Source organism: Pseudophryne corroboree, chromosome 4 (assembly GCF_028390025.1).
Source record: "Pseudophryne corroboree isolate aPseCor3 chromosome 4, aPseCor3.hap2, whole genome shotgun sequence".
Taxonomy (NCBI): Eukaryota; Metazoa; Chordata; class Amphibia; order Anura; family Myobatrachidae; genus Pseudophryne; species Pseudophryne corroboree.
In genome coordinates this window covers 776,948,542-776,969,651 of record NC_086447.1, presented here as the reverse complement: position 1 = coordinate 776,969,651, position 21,110 = coordinate 776,948,542, and the positions used below count along the sequence as shown (strand labels likewise).

Genomic DNA, 21,110 nt, shown 5'->3' with positions numbered 1-21,110 from the left:
TTATACATACTACTATAGTAGCTTACTGTAGCAGTCTGCGGTGCTGCTGAGCTGACAGTGTCCAGCAGGTCCGTCATCAGTCATTACATAATAAATATATATTATATACCTGTCCGGCTGCAGTACTAGTGATATTATATATATATATATTGATTTCATCTCATTATCATCCAGTCTATATTAGCAGCAGACACAGTACGGTAGTCCACGGCTGTAGCTACCTCTGTGTCGGCAGTCGCTGGTCCATCCATAATTGTATACCACCTACCCGTGGTTTTTTTTTTTTCCTTTCTTCTTTATACATACTACTATAGTAGCTTACTGTAGCAGTCTGCGGTGCTGCTGAGCTGACAGTGTCCAGCAGGTCCGTCATCAGTCATTACATAATAAATATATCTACCTGTCCGGCTGCAGTACTAGTGTGATATTATATATATATATATATTGATTTCATCTCATTATCATCCAGTCTATATTAGCAGCAGACACAGTACGGTAGTCCACGGCTGTAGCTACCTCTGTGTCGGCAGTCGCTGGTCCATCCATAATTGTATACCACCTACCCGTGGTTTTTTTTTTTCTTCTTTATACATACTACTATAGTAGCTTACTGTAGCAGTCTGCGGTGCTGCTGAGCTGACAGTGTCCAGCAGGTCCGTCATCAGCCATTACATAATAAATATATCTACCTGTCCGGCTGCAGTACTAGTGTGATATTATATATATATATATATTGATTTCATCTCATTATCATCCAGTCTATATTAGCAGCAGACACAGTACGGTAGTCCACGGCTGTAGCTACCTCTGTGTCGGCAGTCGCTGGTCCATCCATAATTGTATACCACCTACCCGTGTTTTTTTTTTCTTTTCTTTCTTCTTTATACATACTACTATAGTAGCTTACTGTAGCAGTCTGCGGTGCTGCTGAGCTGACAGTGTCCAGCAGGTCCGTCATCAGTCATTACATAATAAATATATATTATATACCTGTCCGGCTGCAGTACTAGTGATATTATATATATATATATTGATTTCATCTCATTATCATCCAGTCTATATTAGCAGCAGACACAGTACGGTAGTCCACGGCTGTAGCTACCTCTGTGTCGGCAGTCGCTGGTCCATCCATAATTGTATACCACCTACCCGTGGTTTTTTCTTTTCTTTCTTCTTTATACATACTACTATAGTAGCTTACTGTAGCAGTCTGCGGTGCTGCTGAGCTGACAGTGTCCAGCAGGTCCGTCATCAGTCATTACATAATAAATATATATTATATACCTGTCCGGCTGCAGTACTAGTGATATTATATATATATATATATATATATATATATTGATTTCATCTCATTATCATCCAGTCTATATTAGCAGCAGACACAGTACGGTAGTCCACGGCTGTAGCTACCTCTGTGTCGGCAGTCGCTGGTCCATCCATAATTGTATACCACCTACCCGTGGTTTTTTTTTTCTTTCTTCTTTATACATACTACTATAGTAGCTTACTGTAGCAGTCTGCGGTGCTGCTGAGCTGACAGTGTCCAGCAGGTCCGTCATCAGTCATTACATAATAAATATATCTACCTGTCCGGCTGCAGTACTAGTGTGATATTATATATATATATATATATATATATATTGATTTCATCTCATTATCATCCAGTCTATATTAGCAGCAGACACAGTACGGTAGTCCACGGCTGTAGCTACCTCTGTGTCGGCAGTCGCTGGTCCATCCATAATTGTATACCACCTACCCGTGGTTTTTTTTTTTCTTTCTTCTTTATACATACTACTATAGTAGCTTACTGTAGCAGTCTGCGGTGCTGCTGAGCTGACAGTGTCCAGCAGGTCCGTCATCAGTCATTACATAATAAATATATATTATATACCTGTCCGGCTGCAGTACTAGTGATATTATATATATATATATATATTGATTTCATCTCATTATCATCCAGTCTATATTAGCAGCAGACACAGTACGGTAGTCCACGGCTGTAGCTACCTCTGTGTCGGCAGTCGCTGGTCCATCCATAATTGTATACCACCTACCCGTGGTTTTTTTTTTTTCTTTCTTCTTTATACATACTACTATAGTAGCTTACTGTAGCAGTCTGCGGTGCTGCTGAGCTGACAGTGTCCAGCAGGTCCGTCATCAGTCATTACATAATAAATATATATTATATACCTGTCCGGCTGCAGTACTAGTGATATTATATATATATTGATTTCATCTCATTATCATCCAGTCTATATTAGCAGCAGACACAGTACGGTAGTCCACGGCTGTAGCTACCTCTGTGTCGGCAGTCGCTCGTCCATCCATAAGTATACTAGTATCCATCCATCTCCATTGTTTACCTGAGGTGCCTTTTAGTTGTGCCTATTAAAATATGGAGAACAAAAATGTTGAGGTTCCAAAATTAGGGAAAGATCAAGATCCACTTCCACCTCGTGCTGAAGCTGCTGCCACTAGTCATGGCCGAGACGATGAAATGCCAGCAACGTCGTCTGCCAAGGCCGATGCCCAATGTCATAGTACAGAGCATGTAAAATCCAAAACACCAAATATCAGTAAAAAAAGGACTCCAAAATCTAAAATAAAATTGTCGGAGGAGAAGCGTAAACTTGCCAATATGCCATTTACCACACGGAGTGGCAAGGAACGGCTGAGGCCCTGGCCTATGTTCAAGGCTAGTGGTTCAGCTTCACATGAGGATGGAAGCACTCAGCCTCTTGCTAGAAAAATGAAAAGACTCAAGCTGGCAAAAGCACCGCAAAGAACTGTGCGTTCTTCGAAATCCCAAATCCACAAGGAGAGTCCAATTGTGTCGGTTGCGATGCCTGACCTTCCCAACACTGGACGTGAAGAGCATGCGCCTTCCACCATTTGCACGCCCCCTGCAAGTGCTGGAAGGAGCACCCGCAGTCCAGTTCCTGATAGTCAGATTGAAGATGTCAGTGTTGAAGTACACCAGGATGAGGAGGATATGGGTGTTGCTGGCGCTGGGGAGGAAATTGACAAGGAGGATTCTGATGGTGAGGTGGTTTGTTTAAGTCAGGCACCCGGGGAGACACCTGTTGTCCGTGGGAGGAATATGGCCGTTGACATGCCTGGTGAAAATACCAAAAAAATCAGCTCTTCGGTGTGGAAGTATTTCAACAGAAATGCGGACAACATTTGTCAAGCCATGTGTTGCCTTTGTCAAGCTGTAATAAGTAGGGGTAAGGACGTTAACCACCTCGGAACATCCTCCCTTATACGTCACCTGCAGCGCATTCATAATAAGTCAGTGACAAGTTCAAAAACTTTGGGCGACAGCGGAAGCAGTCCACTGACCAGTAAATCCCTTCCTCTTGTAACCAAGCTCACGCAAACCACCCCACCAACTCCCTCAGTGTCAATTTCCTCCTTCCCCAGGAATGCCAATAGTCCTGCAGGCCATGTCACTGGCAATTCTGACGAGTCCTCTCCTGCCTGGGATTCCTCCGATGCATCCTTGCGTGTAACGCCTACTGCTGCTGGCGCTGCTGTTGTTGCTGCTGGGAGTCGATGGTCATCCCAGAGGGGAAGTCGTACTCGTAAGCCCACTTTTACTACTTCCACCAAGCAATTGACTGTCCAACAGTCCTTTGCGAGGAAGATGAAATATCACAGCAGTCATCCTGCTGCAAAGCGGATAACTGAGGCCTTGGCATCCTGGGTGGTGAGAAACGTGGTTCCGGTATCCATCATTACTGCAGAGCCAACTAGAGACTTGTTGGAGGTACTGTGTCCCCGGTACCAAATACCATCTAGGTTCCATTTCTCTAGGCAGGCGATACCGAAAATGTACACAGACCTCAGAAAAAGAGTCACCAGTGTCCTAAAAAATGCAGCTGTACCCAATGTCCACTTAACCACGGACATGTGGACAAGTGGAGCAGGGCAGGGTCAGGACTATATGACTGTGACAGCCCACTGGGTAGATGTATGGACTCCCGCCGCAAGAACAGCAGCGGCGGCACCAGTAGCAGCATCTCGCAAACGCCAACTCTTTCCTAGGCAGGCTACGCTTTGTATCACCGGTTTCCAGAATACGCACACAGCTGAAAACCTCTTACGGCAGCTGAGGAAGATCATCGCGGAATGGCTTACCCCAATTGGACTCTCCTGTGGATTTGTGGCATCGGACAACGCCAGCAATATTGTGTGCGCATTAAATCTGGGCAAATTCCAGCACGTCCCATGTTTTGCACATACCTTGAATTTGGTGGTGCAGAATTTTTAAAAAAACGTCAGGGGCGTGCAAGAGATGCTGTCGGTGGCCAGAAGAATTGCGGGACACTTTCGGCGTACAGGCACCACGTACAGAAGACTGGAGCAACACCAAAAACGCCTGAACCTGCCCTGCCATCATCTGAAGCAAGAAGTGGTAACGAGGTGGAATTCAACCCTATATATGCTTCAGAGGTTGGAGGAGCAGCAAAAGGCCATTCAAGCCTATACAATTCAGCACGATATAGGAGGTGGAATGCACCTGTCTCAAGCGCAGTGGAGAATGATTTCAACGTTGTGCAAGGTTCTGCTGCCCTTTGAACTTGCCACACGTGAAGTCAGTTCAGACACTGCCAGCCTGAGTCAGGTCATTCCCCTCATCAGGCTTTTGCAGAAGAAGCTGGAGACATTGAAGGAGGAGCTAACACGGAGCGATTCCGCTAAGCATGTGGGACTTGTGGATGGAGCCCTTAATTCGCTTAACAAGGATTCACGGGTGGTCAATCTGTTGAAATCAGAGCACTACATTTTGGCCACCGTGCTCGATCCTAGATTTAAAACCTACCTTGGATCTCTCTTTCCGGCAGACACAAGTCTGCTGGGGTTCAAAGACCTGCTGGTGAGAAAATTGTCAAGTCAAGCGGAACGCGACCTGTCAACATCTCCTCCTTCACATTCTCCCGCAACTGGGGGTGCGAGGAAAAGGCTCAGAATTCCGAGCCCACCCGCTGGCGGTGATGCAGGGCAGTCTGGAGCGACTGCTGATGCTGACATCTGGTCCGGACTGAAGGACCTGTCAACGATTACGGACATGTCGTCTACTGTCACTGCATATGATTCTCTCCCCATTGAAAGAATGGTGGAGGATTATATGAGTGACCGCATCCAAGTAGGCACGTCACACAGTCCGTACTTATACTGGCAGGAAAAAGAGGCAATTTGGAGGCCCTTGCACAAACTGGCTTTATTCTACCTAAGTTGCCCTCCCACAAGTGTGTACTCCGAAAGAGTGTTTAGTGCCGCCGCTCACCTTGTCAGCAATCAGCGTACGAGGTTACTTCCAGAAAATGTGGAGAAGATGATGTTCATTAAAATGAATTATAATCAATTCCTCCGTGGAGACATTGACCAGCAGCAATTGCCTCCACAAAGTACACAGGGAGCTGAGATGGTGGATTCCAGTGGGGACGAATTGATAATCTGTGAGGAGGGGGATGTACACGGTGATATATCGGAGGATGATGATGAGGTGGACATCTTGCCTCTGTAGAGCCAGTTTGTGCAAGGAGAGATTAATTGCTTCTTTTTTGGTGGGGGTCCAAACCAACCCGTCATTTCAGTCACAGTCGTGTGGCAGACCCTGTCACTGAAATGATGGGTTGGTTAAAGTGTGCATGTCCTGTTTATACAACATAAGGGTGGGTGGGAGGGCCCAAGGACAATTCCATCTTGCACCTCTTTTTTCTTTAATTTTTCTTTGCGTCATGTGCTGTTTGGGGAGTGTTTTTTGGAAGGGCCATCCTGCGTGACACTGCAGTGCCACTCCTAGATGGGCCCGGTGTTTGTGTCGGCCACTAGGGTCGCTTATCTTACTCACACAGCTACCTCATTGCGCCTCTTTTTTTCTTTGCGTCATGTGCTGTTTGGGGAGTGTTTTTTGGAAGGGCCATCCTGCGTGACACTGCAGTGCCACTCCTAGATGGGCCCGGTGTTTGTGTCGGCCACTAGGGTCGCTTAGCTTAGTCATCCAGCGACCTCGGTGCAAATTTTAGGACTAAAAATAATATTGTGAGGTGTGAGGTATTCAGAATAGACTGAAAATGAGTGGAAATAATGGTTATTGAGGTTAATAATACTTTGGGATCAAAATGACCCCCAAATTCTATGATTTAAGCTGTTTTTTAGGGTTTTTTGAAAAAAACACCCGAATCCAAAACACACCCGAATCCGACAAAAAAAATTCGGTGAGGTTTTGCCAAAACGCGGTCGAACCCAAAACACGGCCGCGGAACCGAACCCAAAACCAAAACACAAAACCCGAAAAATTTCAAGTGCACATCTCTAGGGAGTCAGTGCCATACTCAAAAAATGTTTTTCATAAAATTGACATTGACACACAGAGCTGACATGGTGATACCATTTTCCTGATGTCTCATTGCCTTTTAGAGAATTATGTTTAAATCCCATGAGCTTTAAAAACCGAAGTAACAGGACATAATGTGAATTACACTTTTTACTTTCAGATGCAAACACAGGATACACAATGGCCGAATTTAACATTTTGTGGATTGTTGGCAGATGTGTTTCGCTTACTTCTGTGGTGGTGTCTGGGAGAGCTGATGATTCATACGATGTATATGCATGCTATATATAGCAACTATCCCACTCTTGAAGATGTATCCTACTGGACTCTTGGTGAGCAGAACGAAATTGCCATACCTAATGTGACTCATTTCCACAGTGTTAATTGTAATAACAATACAGAATACCTTACTATTTATATTGGCTTAATTATGTGTAGTACAATATAAGTGTATATTAAATATAGTTTATATTTTTTCTCAGTAAAGTTGCTAGTTATTAGTATGGCACCTGAGAACATCAGAGTAATGTGATGAAAACAAGAAGGATGCAGAATAACATTGGAGCAGTGGTGCCTCGGTGAGTCCAGAGCTGCCACTATTATGCAGAGCAGGTGCTTTGCATGTTGTGCATGACCTACAGTAAAGAGAGCTGAACCGGTATTCATGAGAATGCAGTCAATTGCAAATGACCCCATACTGTAATGGCACTTACTGGTTTTTAGCAGATTGTTAAATTGTGTTCTTTTACGACACCAATTTTCTTCCATTTGTGTAGGTCATTTATGAGGCTATGGCCACACATAGCGGCCAAGCGGGTCCCCTTCAGCCACATGTGCACCAGTCCCACCGCCACTGGATCCAACCGCTGCATGATGGGATTTCAAGGTGAACACATACATTTCAATGTATGTGCTCACACAGTGCGGTTGTGTACTCTTGAAATCCTGTGTGTCACTGGCCGGATCCTGCTCTGCGAGACCCCACAGAACAGGATCCGTGTGAACACACAACCCCCCTCCCGGCCAAGCAGGTCCCGTTCAGCGGGACCCTCTTGGCCGCTATGTGTGGCCCTACACTAGAATGCAAAGTATCTTCCTTACAGTGCAGGGGCAGCTTAGGTTCCCCAGTGTGTCCCCCCAGTACTACAAAGTTTACAGAGCAAGGTGGCTGCGTTTTGTGCAGGAGTCATTCCTGCTGATATATGGATTTAGTTTACCAATGTGCCTTTTATTTTGAGATTTTGTTTTGCAGAGAAAGAATATTGTATTGCGATATTCCCCCCCATAACCTACTGTACACCATACAACTTACCTGTTAGAGATTCCCTTCTGCTGCCACACAGCAGCACCTAGGGAATAGCCGGGCACTGCAGGTCCCCCCGCAGCTGTGACTGAGAAGGATGACAGGCCTTTAGTAGTGACACAGGGGCCATGCAGTCTATTGTTGCAATGCAAAGCCCCAGGTTCATGACAACTATATGCTGTATTGTGGCTGAATGCCCTCCTTGTCTGGTCCTTGTCAGTTTTTGTTTTTTTTTCCAAAATATTTTATTAGACATCCACAAAAAGCATACATTACAGTGTATAGTAGATTATTGTAACAACAGTGACTCAACATGGTATATTGCAAAAATAAACATCGTTGGTCAGGCAAAGGAAGAAAGAGTTACAAGCCATTTTATTTTCACATTTTCTAGAAAGGAGGGTGACCTAGGGTAAGCAGTTCAAGATTGTACCAGGTAGTATGTATTATAGCTTGTCGGAGGGGGATCTTAATGACATCATCAAGCATCTGCACGTAAGGAAGCCAAATATCAAAGAATTTTTCAGTTTTACGTTCTTTATCAATTGACATTTCAAGCCACTCCATATGGAATAAGTGTGATAATCTCGGTAACAACAAAGCCAGAGACAATGAATCAGTAGCTATCCATTGTGACAGGATAGTCTTTTTGCCAGCGGCCGCTATTTTAGTCAACAGCATGCGCTGGCCAAGGGACAGTTTAGGTGTGTAAGATTGGCAGTGTATGTCCCAGATAGCCCAATCAGGGGAGGCCACCATGTCGATGTGTAGTTTATTTTTGATAAAGATTTGTACCAAACCCCAGAACTTGCTGACTTCAGGGCAGCTCCATAAACAGTGATATATATCTGCCTCAGGCGCTCCACATTTAAAGCATTTAGAGTCAGGAGCCGTGCCCATTTAGAATCGTAATTTTGGTGTAATATAGGAGCGATGCAATATTTGGTAGTTCATTTCAGCATATGATGCTGATATGAGAGTTTTGTTGATTTTATTAAATGCTGTAAGCATGACAGAGGTGGTAATAGTTGGGAAGGTCAACGCCCATTTGGCCATTCCTGATTGTGTGTTCTCCCAGTCTATGATTTTTTTGAGAAATGTATAAAGGAAGGCTGTGGAATGGTGAACCCTAGGTGTTGCTTGTAGAACAACATCTAGATTGTTAGACTTATCTTCCACTGTCATTGTGGCTAATGATTTATGGAGGTAGCTACGAATCTGAAAATATGCGAATAGTGGGATTGGAAGTTGTGGAAATCTCTCGCAGAGGGTAGTGTATGCGCACATCTGATAGGTGTCTCGATCAATCAACTGGTACGATAATCTAATGCCTTGGTTTGACAAAGCTACCAACGTGGTGTATATAGTTGTCCTGCGAAAATCTGGGTTATGTGATAAGGGGAGGAAGGTGGTGGTGTGGCTGGAGATGCCCATCCTAGAACGTGCTTGTCTCGAGGCCATGCAAGTTGACATTAGTAGGATGTTGCTTTGTATCTGAGGAGGAAAGGAGGATGGACGTGTGTGTAGTAAGCTAACTAGTGGGGTCTCAGGACAAAAAGCCTGCTCCAAGCCGGTGTTAGCGAAGACTTCCGTCTCATGTATCCAATCGACAGCGTAACGATAATTTGCGGCTAGCATATAGCTTCTGAGGCAGGGTAGGTTAACACCGCCTAATGTTTGCGATTGGCATAACTTAAATAGTGAGATTCTAGGTTTTTTATGTGCCCAGATAAATTCACTGAAGGCCCTGTTGAGAATTTTCAGGTCTGTCTCAGATATCAATAAAGGTAACATTTGAATGGGATATAATAATCTCGGGAAGGTGATCATTTTGGTCAATTGACATCTTTCTAAGTAGGAGAGGGGTAGGTGCTTCCATGCCTGGAAGTCAGCTAGGGTGCGTGCAATGACTCGCGGGAAGTTACATCTGTATAGATCAGCTGGTCTAATGGGTATTTGGAGTCCTAGATATGTAATCGTCTGGTTTGCCCATTTAAAAGGGAATTGGTCGTTCCAGTTGTGAGTTGCACGAGGATGTAGGGCTAGAGCTTCAGTTTTTGATTTGTTGATCTTAAACCCGGAAATTGATTAAAAAATTGTCAATAGAGATAATAAACTAGGGAACGCATCCTGGGGGTTCGAAAAGTACAGCAGTAAATCATCGGAATAGGCCGTGACCTTAAGGTCATGATTACCAACTTTGATCCCACTCCAGTTGGTATTAAGGTGACAGTGTCTAATGAGTGGGTCTAAAGCAAGGTCAAATAGAAGCGTGGATAGTGGACATCCTTGTCTCCTGCCTCTGTGCAGCATAAAAGTGTCAGTGTTCATTCCATTCACCGTGAGGAATGCGGCTGGGGAGGCATATATGGTGCGGAAGAATTTAACAAAATCAGCTCCGAATCTCTGCCAGTGAAGTATTCTCAGTAGGTGTGACCATGACACACGGTCAAATGCTTTATCAGCATCGCAACTCACCAGCAGAGACGTCCCTCCCTGCGATTGGGATGATGTGGTCAATGCTGCAATATTATGTACTGAGGTTCTTCCCTTCACGAAGCCGGTCTGGGATGGGTGCAATATCGTGGGTAGTATGAGTTGCAGCCTTTTTGCCATAAGAGCGGTAGGATCTTAAAGTCCTTATTTAGAAGGGATATTGGGCGATATGACTGAACTAGGGTGGGGTCTTTTCCTGGTTTTGGTAGTACTATCACACGGGCCTGATTAAAAGTAGGTGGGGCAACATTTCCAGATAAGATAGAATTAATTAGAGACAGGAGATGGGGTGTGACATGAGGTAGCAATAGTTTATAATATTCTGCGCTTAATCCGTCTGGGCCAGGGGATTTGCCGTTAGCTAATTGCTTAACTACCGTTAATAATTCTAAGTCAGTGACCGGTGCCATGAGGGAAGTCCTGTCATCGTCAGTCAATGTAGGGGATCCGGCAGAGCGGAGGAAAGCCATGCCTCCAATGGGGTCGTCCAGTGGGGCTGTGTATAGCGTCTTATAATAAGTAAAAAAGGAGTCAGCAATAACAGCTGGATCGGAGGACAGTTGAGGGCCCGTGTGTAGGGACAATATATTTGGGGTGGGGCGCTGGCTACGAACCATGTTTGCTAGAAGTTTGCCCGCTTTGTTACCCCACTTAAAGTATCTGTGTTTTTGAAAATCCAGGGCGTATTGGGCCCTTTCTGTGCAGAGAGTATCATAGAGGTGTTTTGTTTCAGTATAAATTCTACGGTTATCATCTGTTGGAGAGGAAAGCAGTGTAGTGTATGACATTAGTCTCCAAGTAGGTCTTGAATTCAGGAGATGTGTATAAGTAAGAGGGAAATCTCCAGTTAAAGGAGGTTGTTTTGGGAGACTGCAGGTCTAATGTGAACCATGTGGGTGCGTGATCAGAGATGGCAATGTTTTCTACTTTAGAGTCGCCCACCCTAGAGAGCAGCGTATCAGAGAGCATCCAATAATCTATCCAAGTGTAGGTAGAGTGTGGGTGTGAAAAGAACGTATATTCCCGGCCGACAGGATGCTGATGTCGCCAAGGGTCAACTAAGTGAGGACGATAGAGATTGTAAAGCGGCTGGTGCAGAATATGTTCGTCCACTGGATGTATCTGATCTGTCTAAAGTCGGATGAAGTGTAGAATTGAAATCTCCCCCAATAATCAGCCTACCCTCAGCCCAGTCCTGAAGTCGGACACAGATATCCATAAAGAAAGCATTGTGTTCTGAATTAGGTGCATATAGAGTCACAAGGGTATAAAGTTCCCCTTCTAATTGTAGTTTTATAAACAAAAACCGACCTTCTTCGTCAGTACGGGTATCTAATATGGTATATCTGAGAGATTTGTGAAATATAATTACCACACCCCTTTTTTTTTAAAGTAAATGAGGCCGATTTGTAGTCTCGAAACCAATTGTCCCTCAGGACATTAGGGTCCCCTAATTTCCAGTGTGTCTCTTGCAACATCGCAACGTCTGGCCGTAGACACTTAAGGTGTTGTATTATCTTCCTACGCTTAATCGGAGTATTTAAGCCTTCAACGTTCCAAGTGAGGAACTTTAGGCTCGTCTTAGATTCCGAAGATACCGCCATATCAAACCAAAATAAACCAATGCCTGTCCTGACTGACACATAAAACATTAACAAAGTAAACCGTGTGGCTCCCCCCATCCCAGCGAGTAGGGAGGCCCAACTATTGAGAAAACTTATAAATCTATACCATGTGATCAGTAGTGAAAACTGTTGTACGCAATATGTAGTAGCGTGTCCATTTTCAATAACTTTTTTTGAACCCAAAACAGTGGTCCAAAGAACACTTTATGAACCATTAACATATTTCTAACTAAATAGAGAGGAGGGGGAAGAAAGGGGGTCGGGGTTAAGAAGAAAGGGAAAGGGGGGAGGAGGAAGGGTTGAGACACCCAGGAACAGTCTATTCCACAAATATACTGTGCAGCAATAATCATAATGGTAAAGCAATTTGTAATCAACCATACGTTACCAAACATGAAATCAATAAGAAGGATGACATACTCTGAGTCCATGGGAAACACGTTACAAGTCCTTATCTCTAGAGGCTGGCGAGGACGGACATCGCAACGATTCTGCAAATGTCTTGTCCGCTAAAGAAGTGTCGAACAGGTACATTTTTCCATTGTGTTAAGCACGGAGCTTTGCTGGATAAAGCAGGGCGAAACGGATTCCCTCTTCAAACAGGATTTTGCAAGCTGGAGAGAATTCCCGCCTTCTCATGGCCACATTATACGAAAAGTCTTGGAACAAAAGCAACTTATCGCCGTGATAGGCGAGGCCCTGTGCCTTGCGGTATGCTTCCATCACCTTGACCTTGTCCGTGTAATTAAGAAATTTAAATATAACTGGCCGGGGTCTGCGGCGATCCGCCTGGAAGTCAGGACCTATTCGGTGTGCTTGCTCAATCATCATGGATTCGCCTTCCATCAAACAAACCCAGTTCAGTCGGCAGCCAGGTAGAGACCAGGGACATCAACTCCCGAGGTTTAACAGATTCCGATAGGCCAATCAAACGGAGGTTATTTCGACGATTATGATTTTCTAAGTCCTCAAGCTTTTCCTGTATCGCAGAAATAGCGTATGCTTGAGTGTCGACGACAGAACGGGTCGCTGTCAGATCATCTTCCAGGTTCGAGACACGTTGTTCGGCCTCATCTAGCCGAGAGCTGTGCTCTTTTAGCTGCGTCATGGTGGAATCAATGGCGTCTTTCAGACCAGCGAGTTTCTTATCTAGCAGCGGTGAGAGGATATCAGAGATTTCCTGCGCCCTGGCCACCGCGTCCACCGTGTATCTAGAAGGGTCCATCACGCCGTTAAGGACATTGGCGTTAGGTGAGGGAGGTGGAGAACATGCGTGTGTAGAGGCCGAGGCTCTGGTTTCCTTAGTTTTTGCCGATGCGGATCAGCGACCACCTCGCTGGGACTTTGCTACGTATTTATCCATGATAATAAAAGGAAAAGGCGTTTTGTCACGATGAGAAAGTAGATGATATCAGTTATCCTGCCCTGCAGGGAGTAGTGGGTCAGTTGAGTTACAAGTACGCGGCCACAGTAGGTGACAGAACGGCACGCCAAGCGATAACCTCCGACAGCACCGGTCCCCAGCAGCCCCCGGTGATGGGATTCAGCGGTCTCTTGAGTCACCCCGTCAGCAGAGGCGCCGTCACAGAGAAAGGGTAGCCGCCCTTTGCAGGTGTCCGCGTGTATAGAATTGCTTACACCCCAGCAGCAAAGAGGGTTAAGTTAGCGGAGCTGTGGCCCTCTATATATGCCTGTGGCCTATGTAAATGAGCAGAGCAGTCCTCCGGTGGCAGGTCCGAAATTTGGGAGCAATGTGTGGCTGGTGATCTAAAGGGCCCCGTCTCCGGGGGTGTCAGGTAGCAGAAGCCCAGCCAGAGGAGCAGGATCCAGCAGAGGCCTCAGATGCAGCAGGGGGAGGGGGGGGGGAGCCTGCACTCACCCTCTCTTATGCGGCTTTCTCTCTGCAGCCGGAGCTCCGGTCCGTTGCCCGGCAACACCCTCTGGCGCAGGCCGAGGCACGAGAGCGCAAGGAGCCGTCTGCGAGCACTGGTGTCGCCCGTCTTCAGTCTCTGATGAGGCCGGGAAGAAGGCGAGCGGGGCGCCCGGCCACTCACAAGATGGCAGCCGCGGGCAGCAGGTGCCACAGTTGGCGCGCGGGAACCGGGAAAGGAGGCGGTGGGGAGCCCGGAAGATAGTGACCTCTTGCCCACCTCTATCTCCGCTGGGCCCCGAGGTATAGTGTGGTCTCAGGGCTCAGTTTACACCCTGCTAACAGGCTTTATTGTAGTGGGGGGACGGAGAGCTGGTCTAAAACGCGGCCATGCAGTAGGTCCGCCTACCGGAAGTCTCGTCCTTGTCAGTTTTAAAATACAGAGACCTATTTTACCTGGGATTATGGCTGCGGCTCCGACTGTTCTCCAGTAGCCTCCCTTTCATCACTCAGGACACTTGCCCGCAAAACCCCCTGCTTTACACACTCAACACTGCCACCTTTACTGGAGTCCCTACAGTCTCTTGGAAACTGATAACTGATAAATTAATTTGATGGAAAGAAGTATTGTAAAGTCGATGGAGGTTGGATTGTGATGTTGAGGATACACTTTTGCACAGTGTGCCACTAAACATTTTCCGCCTCTTTCACTTTGATGCATGCTCCTAATTTTCGGAAGTCTCTTGAAATTGTATAGTTGGCATGTACCTTTCAGGGTGTTGGATATACCATCAAGACACTCTAAGGCAAAATCTAAGCGTTCTCCTGCTTTCATGAAATGAACAGTACAGTAACATTTAACACCTTCTTCCCCTTCATCACAAACACATGACATAAAGATTAACTAGCTTGGAAGAGTCGGTAAGGCTAAATGAAAGATAATAACATGACTCTTTCATCTTGCAGTGACATCACTGGTAAAGTCATAAAGTCTGTAAGGAACATTTAAGTTATCTAGGAGACTGCTAGCCAGTCATTCTTCTCTAAGAAGCCAAGGCTTCTGAGCACTGCCTTTCTTTTTCCATTACGCACAAAATATGTAAATAGGTAAATAAAAATAGGATTTTGATAACCTACCGGTAAAGCCTTTTCTCCTAGTCCGTAGAGGATGCAGGGGTCCACTTCATGACCATGGGATATAGACGGGATCCGCAGGAGACATGGGCACTCTAAAGACTTTTCATTGGGTGTGAACTGGCTCCTCCCTCTATGCCCCTCCTCCAGACCTCAGTTGTAGGAACTGTGCCCAGGGAGACTGACATTTCGAGGAAAGGAATTACTTAACTAGTGGTGAGATATCTACCGACTCACACCCTCAACCATGCCGCACAGATGGCATTCAACATAACACACGCCAACAGGCATGAACTAATTGCAGCAACATGCTGAACCAAGATAACACAACTTGTGTAACTGTAATAACTAAACTGCATGTAAAGTACGCACTGGGACGGGCGCCCAGCATCCTTTACGGACTAGGAGAAAAGGATTTACCGGTAGGTTATCAAAATCCTATTTTCTCATACGTCCTAGAGGATGCTGGGGTCCACTTCATGACCATGGGGTTTATACCAAAGCTCCAGTACGGGCGGGAGAGTGCGGATGACCCTGCAGCACCGATTGACCGAACTTGAGGTCCTCATCGGCCAAGGTGTCAAACTTGTAGAATTTTGCAAATGTGTTTGACCCTGACCAAGTAGCTGCTCGGCAAAGTTGTAATGCCGAGACCCCCCGGGCAGCCGCCCAGGATGAGCCCCCTTCCTAGTAGAATGGGCCTTCACCGACATCGGTAACGGCAATCCAGCCGTAGAATGAGCTTGCTGCATCGTACCTCTGATCCAGCGCGCAATAGTCTGCTTGGAAGCAGGACACCCAATCTTGTTGGGAGCATACAGGACATACAAAACCTCTGTTTTCCGTATTCGAGCTGTTCTAGCGACATAAATCTTCAAAGCTCTAACCACATCTAGAGACTTTGACTCAGCGAACGTGTCAGTAGCAACTGGCACAACAATAGGTTGGTTTATGTGGAAAGAGGAAACCACCTTTGGTAGAAAATGTTGACGAGTTCTCATGGAAGATCAGGTAAGGGCTCTTGTGAGTCAAGGCCCCCAATTCAGACACCCGCCTTCCGGATGCCAACGCCTAAAGCATCACCACTTTCCAACTGAGAAAGTTGCCTTCTTGGATTCACACCAAGACACATATTTTCTCCAAATACGGTGGTAATGTTTAGACGTTACTCCTTTCCTGGCCTGAATAAGAGTGGGGATGACTTCCTTGTGAATACCCTTTCGGGCTAGGATCCGACGCTCAACAGCCATGCCATCAAACATAGCCGCGGTAAGTCTTGATACACACACGGCCCCTGCTGTAGTAGGTCCTCTCGAGGAGGAAGAGGCCGAGGATCTTCTATGAGCAACTCCTGAAGATCTGGATACCAAGCCCTCCTTGGCCAGTCTGGGGCAATGAAGATTGATCAAACTCTTGTTCTTATTATTATTTTGAGAACTTTTGGAATCAGTGGAAGTGGAGGGAAAACATATACCGACCGAAACACCCACTGGGTCACCAGTGTATCCACTGCTATTGCTTGAGGGTCTCGCGACCTGGAACAATATCTCTGAAGCTTCTTGTTTAGACGAGATGCCATCATGTCTACTTGAGGAACTCCCCAAAGACTTGTCACCTCTGCGAAGACTTCTTGGTGGAGGCCCCACTCTCCTGGATGGAGATCGTGTCTGCTGAGGAAGTCTTCTTCCCAGTTGTCCACTCCCAGAATGAAAATTGCTGACAGAGCTCTAACATGTCTTTCTGCCCAGAAGAGAATCCTTGTCACCTCTGCCATTGCCGCTCTGCTTTTCGTTCCGCCTTGCCTGTTTATGTATGCGACTGCTGTAACATTGTCCGACTGGATCTGCATGGGATCTTGAAGAAGATGTACCGCTTGTAGAAGGCCGTTGTAAATGGCTCTCAATTCCAGAACGTTTATGTGAAGACAAGTCTCTTGACTTGACCATCTTCCTTGGAAGCTTTCCCCCTGTGTGACTGCTCCCCAGCCTCGGATACTTGCATCCGTGGTTATTAGGACCCAGTCGTGAATCCCAAACCTGCGTCCCTCTAGTAGGTGAGAACTGTGTAGCCACCACAAGAGCGAAATCCTGGCTTTGGGGTACAGGATTATTTTCCGGTGTATGTGTAGGTGGCATCCGGACCACTTGTCCAACAGGTCCCACTGGAATACTCTGGCATGAAATCGGCCAAACTGTATGGCCTCGTAGGCTGCTACCATTTTCCCCAACAACCGAATGCATTGATGGATCGACACGCTTGTTGGTTTCAATATTTGTTTGACCATTTTCTGGATTTCCAGAGCCTTTTCCACTGGAAGAAATACTCTCCGTACTTCTGTGTCCAGAATCATCCCTAGAAAGGACAATCTTGTCATCGGTTCCAACTGCGACTTTGGAAAATTCATGATCCAACCATGTTGTTGGAGTATTGACAGGGAGAGTGCGATGTTCTGCACCAACTGTTCCCTGGATCTCGCTTTTATCAGGAGATCGTCAAGATAAGGAATTATATTGACTCCTTTTTAACGTGGACCATCATCTCTGCCACCACCTTGGTGAATACCCTCGGTGCCGTGGAGAGTCCAAACGGCAATGTCTGAAACTGGTAATGGCAATCCTATACTGCGAATCTCAGATAAGCTTGGTGAGGAGGATAAATGGGAACATGCAAGTAAGCATCTTTTATGTCTACTGACACCATGAAGTCCCCTTCTTCCAGACTGGATATCACTACCCTCAGGGATTCCATCTTGAACTTGAACCTTTTCAGGTAGAGATTCAGATTTTTCAGGTTTAAAATCGGTCTGACCGAGCCGTCCGGCTTCGTAACTACGAAGAGGCTTGAATAAAAAAACCTTCTCCTTACTGTGCCAAGGGTACCAGGACAATGACCTGATCCTGACATAATTTTTGAATTGCCATTGTTACTGCCTCTCTTCCCGGAAGAGAAGCTGGCAAGGTCGATTTGAAAAATCGGAATGGGGGGACGTCTTGAAACTCTAGTTTGTACCCACTATTTGTAAGACCCATTGGTCCAGGCCAGATTGAATCCAGATTTGGCTGAAAAGTTTCAGACGTGCTCCCACCCGAGCGGACTCCCGCAATGGAGCCCCAGCGTTATGCTGCAGATTTGGCAGAAGCAGGGGTGGACTTCTGCTCCTGCGATCCGGGAGACGCTGCAGATTTCTTTCCTTTTCCCCTTCCTCTACCTGTAAAAAAAAGGGGAGACCTTTGGCCTTTTTGTATTTGTTGGGCCGAAAGGACTGTATGTGAGAGTGATGTGTCTTTTTCGCCGGTGTAGGAGCATAAGGCAAGAATGTCGACTTACCTGCGGTAGCCGCTGAGACTAACGCATCCAGCCCATCACCAAACAAGGCCTCACCTTTATACGGGAGAGCCTCCATATTTTATTTTGGAATCTACATCAGCATTCCACTGGCGAATCCACAACGCCCTCCGAGCCGATACTGCCATGGTAGCGGTTCTTGATCCCAAGACACCAATATATTTCATGGATTCTAGTACATACGCAGCAGCGTCTTTGATATGACCTAACGTTAGTAGTATCTTGTCTCCATCTATTGTGTCAATGTCTAATGACAAGTTTTCTGACCACTTTTCAATAGCACTACTCACCCACTCACAGACAATGGTAGGCCTGAGTAGTGTCCCATTGGCCACTTTAATAAATCACCTCACTCACTTGCGGTTTGTCGGCTCCTTAAGTGAAGCCATTCCAGGCACACGGAGAAACACCTTTTCTCTTTTATGACAGGGCCCTGTCTAAAATGCGGGGTGACTCCTACCTTTTTTGGAAAAAGGTAAGCTGCCTAAATTCCTTTTGGGAATCTGAAATTTCTTTTCAGGTTAAATCAGACCTGAGGTGGAGGGAAAATTACATTACTTCTTTACTAAAGTAAACCCTCTCCTTGTGTTAAAAGAGGGGGCTTCGTAACTTCTAACACCTCCTTTATAGCTAAAACATGTTTTGAATGCTTTTTTCTCTTACGTCCTAGAGGATGCTGGGGACTCCGTAAGGACCATGGGGTATAGACAGGCTCCGCAGGAGATAGGGCACCTAAAAAGAACTTTGACTATGGGTGTGCACTGGCTCCTCCCTCTATGCCCCTCCTCCAGACCTCAGTTAGATCTTGTGCCCAGAGGAGAATGGGTGCACTGCAGAGGGCTCTCCAGAGTTTTCTGTGGATAACAATTTTGTTAGGTTTTTTATTTTCAGGGAGTCCTGGTGGCAACAGGCTCCCTGCATCGTGGGACCGAGGAGAGAGAAGCAGAGCTGGGTTGTCAAGTTGGGCACTGCTTCTAAGGCTACTGGACACCATTAGCTCCAGAGGGAGTCGGAACACAGGTTTCACCTGGGGTTCGTCCCGGAGCCGCGCCGCCGTCCTCCTCACAGATGCCGAAGACAGAAGCCGGATGAGAAGGCAGAAGACATCTTAGGCGGCAGAAGACATCAGATCTTCATGAGGCAAGGCGCGCAGCGGTAAGCTGCGCGCCATTGCTCCCTGTCACACACACAGAGCAGCACTGAAGGGTGCAGGGCGAAGGGGGAGGGGGGCGCCCTGGGCAGCAATAAACCTCACATTTGGGCACTGACAAGGTAGATTAAGCTGCTGGGCAGTAATTCTACGATCCTCCGCCATTTTCTATAAAAAAAAATCACCGGGACTGAAGCCCGCCGTCGGGTGGGCGGAGCTTGATCCCCAGCACTAACCAGCGCCATTTTCTCCACAGAAGCTGCATGAGGAAAACGCTGGCTCCCTGGTCTCTCCCGTGCTGAACATTCAGGCTGGAAAAAAGAGGAGGGGGGCATTTTGAGCGCAGTGAGTGGGAATCTGGTCAATTTATAGTTATATAAAAGCGCTATCTGGTCATATCTTTCCAGTGTTATTAAGCGCTGGGTGTGTGCTGGCATACTCTCTCTCTGTCTCTCCTAAGGGCCTGGTTGGGGTTTTGTCCCCTTATAGGTAATCCCTGTGTGTGTGTGGGGTGTCGGTACCTGTGTGTCGACATGTCTGAGGCGGAAGGCTTCTCCAAGGAGGCGGTGGAGCAAATGAGTGGTGTGTCCCCGTCGGTTGTGCCGACTCCGGATTGGATGGACATGTGGCATATGTTGAATGCAAGTGTGGCATCTTTACATAAAAGGCTTGATAAGGCTGAATTAGGGGGGACATCAGGGGGTCAATCCTCGGATTGGACCGACTCACAGGGCCCGTCGGGGTCTCAAAAGCGTCCCTTAACACAAGACACTACTACCGACACGGACTCTGATTCCAGTGTCGACTATGACGAAGTAAAATTGCACCCTAGGGTGACTAAAACCATTCAGTGTATGATTGTGGCAATAAGGGATGTGTTGCATATTGAGGATGAACCCTCGGTCCCCAACACAAGGGTACACATGTTTAAGGAAAAGAAACAGATTATTAATTTTCCCGCATCTCATGAATTAAATGATTTCTTTGGGAAAGCTTGGGAGACTCCGGACAAGAGACCGCAGATCCCCAGAAGAATTTATATGGCATACCCCTTCCCTAAGCAGGACAGGGAGATTTGGGAATCTTCCCCCACTGTGGACAAGGCCCTGACGCGCTTGTCCAAGAAAGTGGCGCTACCGTCTCCTGACACAGCGGCCCTTAAGGACCCTGCAGATCGCAGGCAAGAAACTACCTTAAAGTGTATTTATTCTCATACAGGGGCTGTGCTAAGACCGACAATTGCGTCGGCATGGGTGTGTAGCGCGATTGCAGCTTGGACAGATGAGCTGACAGATCAATTTGATAATATGGATAAGGATACTATATTCTTAACTCTAGCCCACATAAAGGACGCAGTCTTATTTATGAGGGATGCTCAAAGGGACATTGGATTGCTAGCTTCTAGGGCCAATGCCATGTCTATCTCAGCGAGAAGATCCTTATGGACTCGCCAATGGACGGGTGATGCGGATTCCAAGAAACATATGGAAGTGCTACCCTATAAGGGTGATGTATTGTTTGGGGATGGGCTGACGAACCTGGTTTCCACAGCGACAGCAGGTAAATCAAATTTTTTACCATATATTCCCCAGCAGCAAAAGAAAGTAACACCCAATCAGAAGCAGTCCTTTCGGTCGCACAAGTCCAGAAGAGGTCGGGGATCTTCTTTCCTCGCCAGAGGAAAGGGCAGAGGCAAAAGAGCACCTGCTTCGGCAGGTGCCCAGGAACAAAAGTCCTTCCTCGGCTGCTCCAATACCCACAGCATGACGCTGGGGCTCCCCCGAGGGAGTCCGCACTGGTGGGGGCACGTCTTCGACTTTTCAGTCAGGCCTGGGTCAGTT

The 21,110-nt window shown here is 46.6% G+C and overlaps 1 protein-coding gene across 10 annotated transcripts in view; it reads left to right on the top strand.

Moving 5' to 3' along the window:
* The window catches only part of HHAT (hedgehog acyltransferase), a 1,065,929-nt gene that overhangs the window by 360,618 nt on the left and 684,201 nt on the right, over positions 1-21,110 (top strand). For all 10 annotated transcript variants that reach the window (XM_063918275.1, XM_063918278.1, XM_063918281.1 and 7 more), the window contains one exon: positions 6,507-6,678. In XM_063918275.1, coding sequence (XP_063774345.1) covers positions 6,507-6,678 — 172 coding nt within the window. The remainder of the gene's footprint in view (positions 1-6,506; positions 6,679-21,110) is intronic.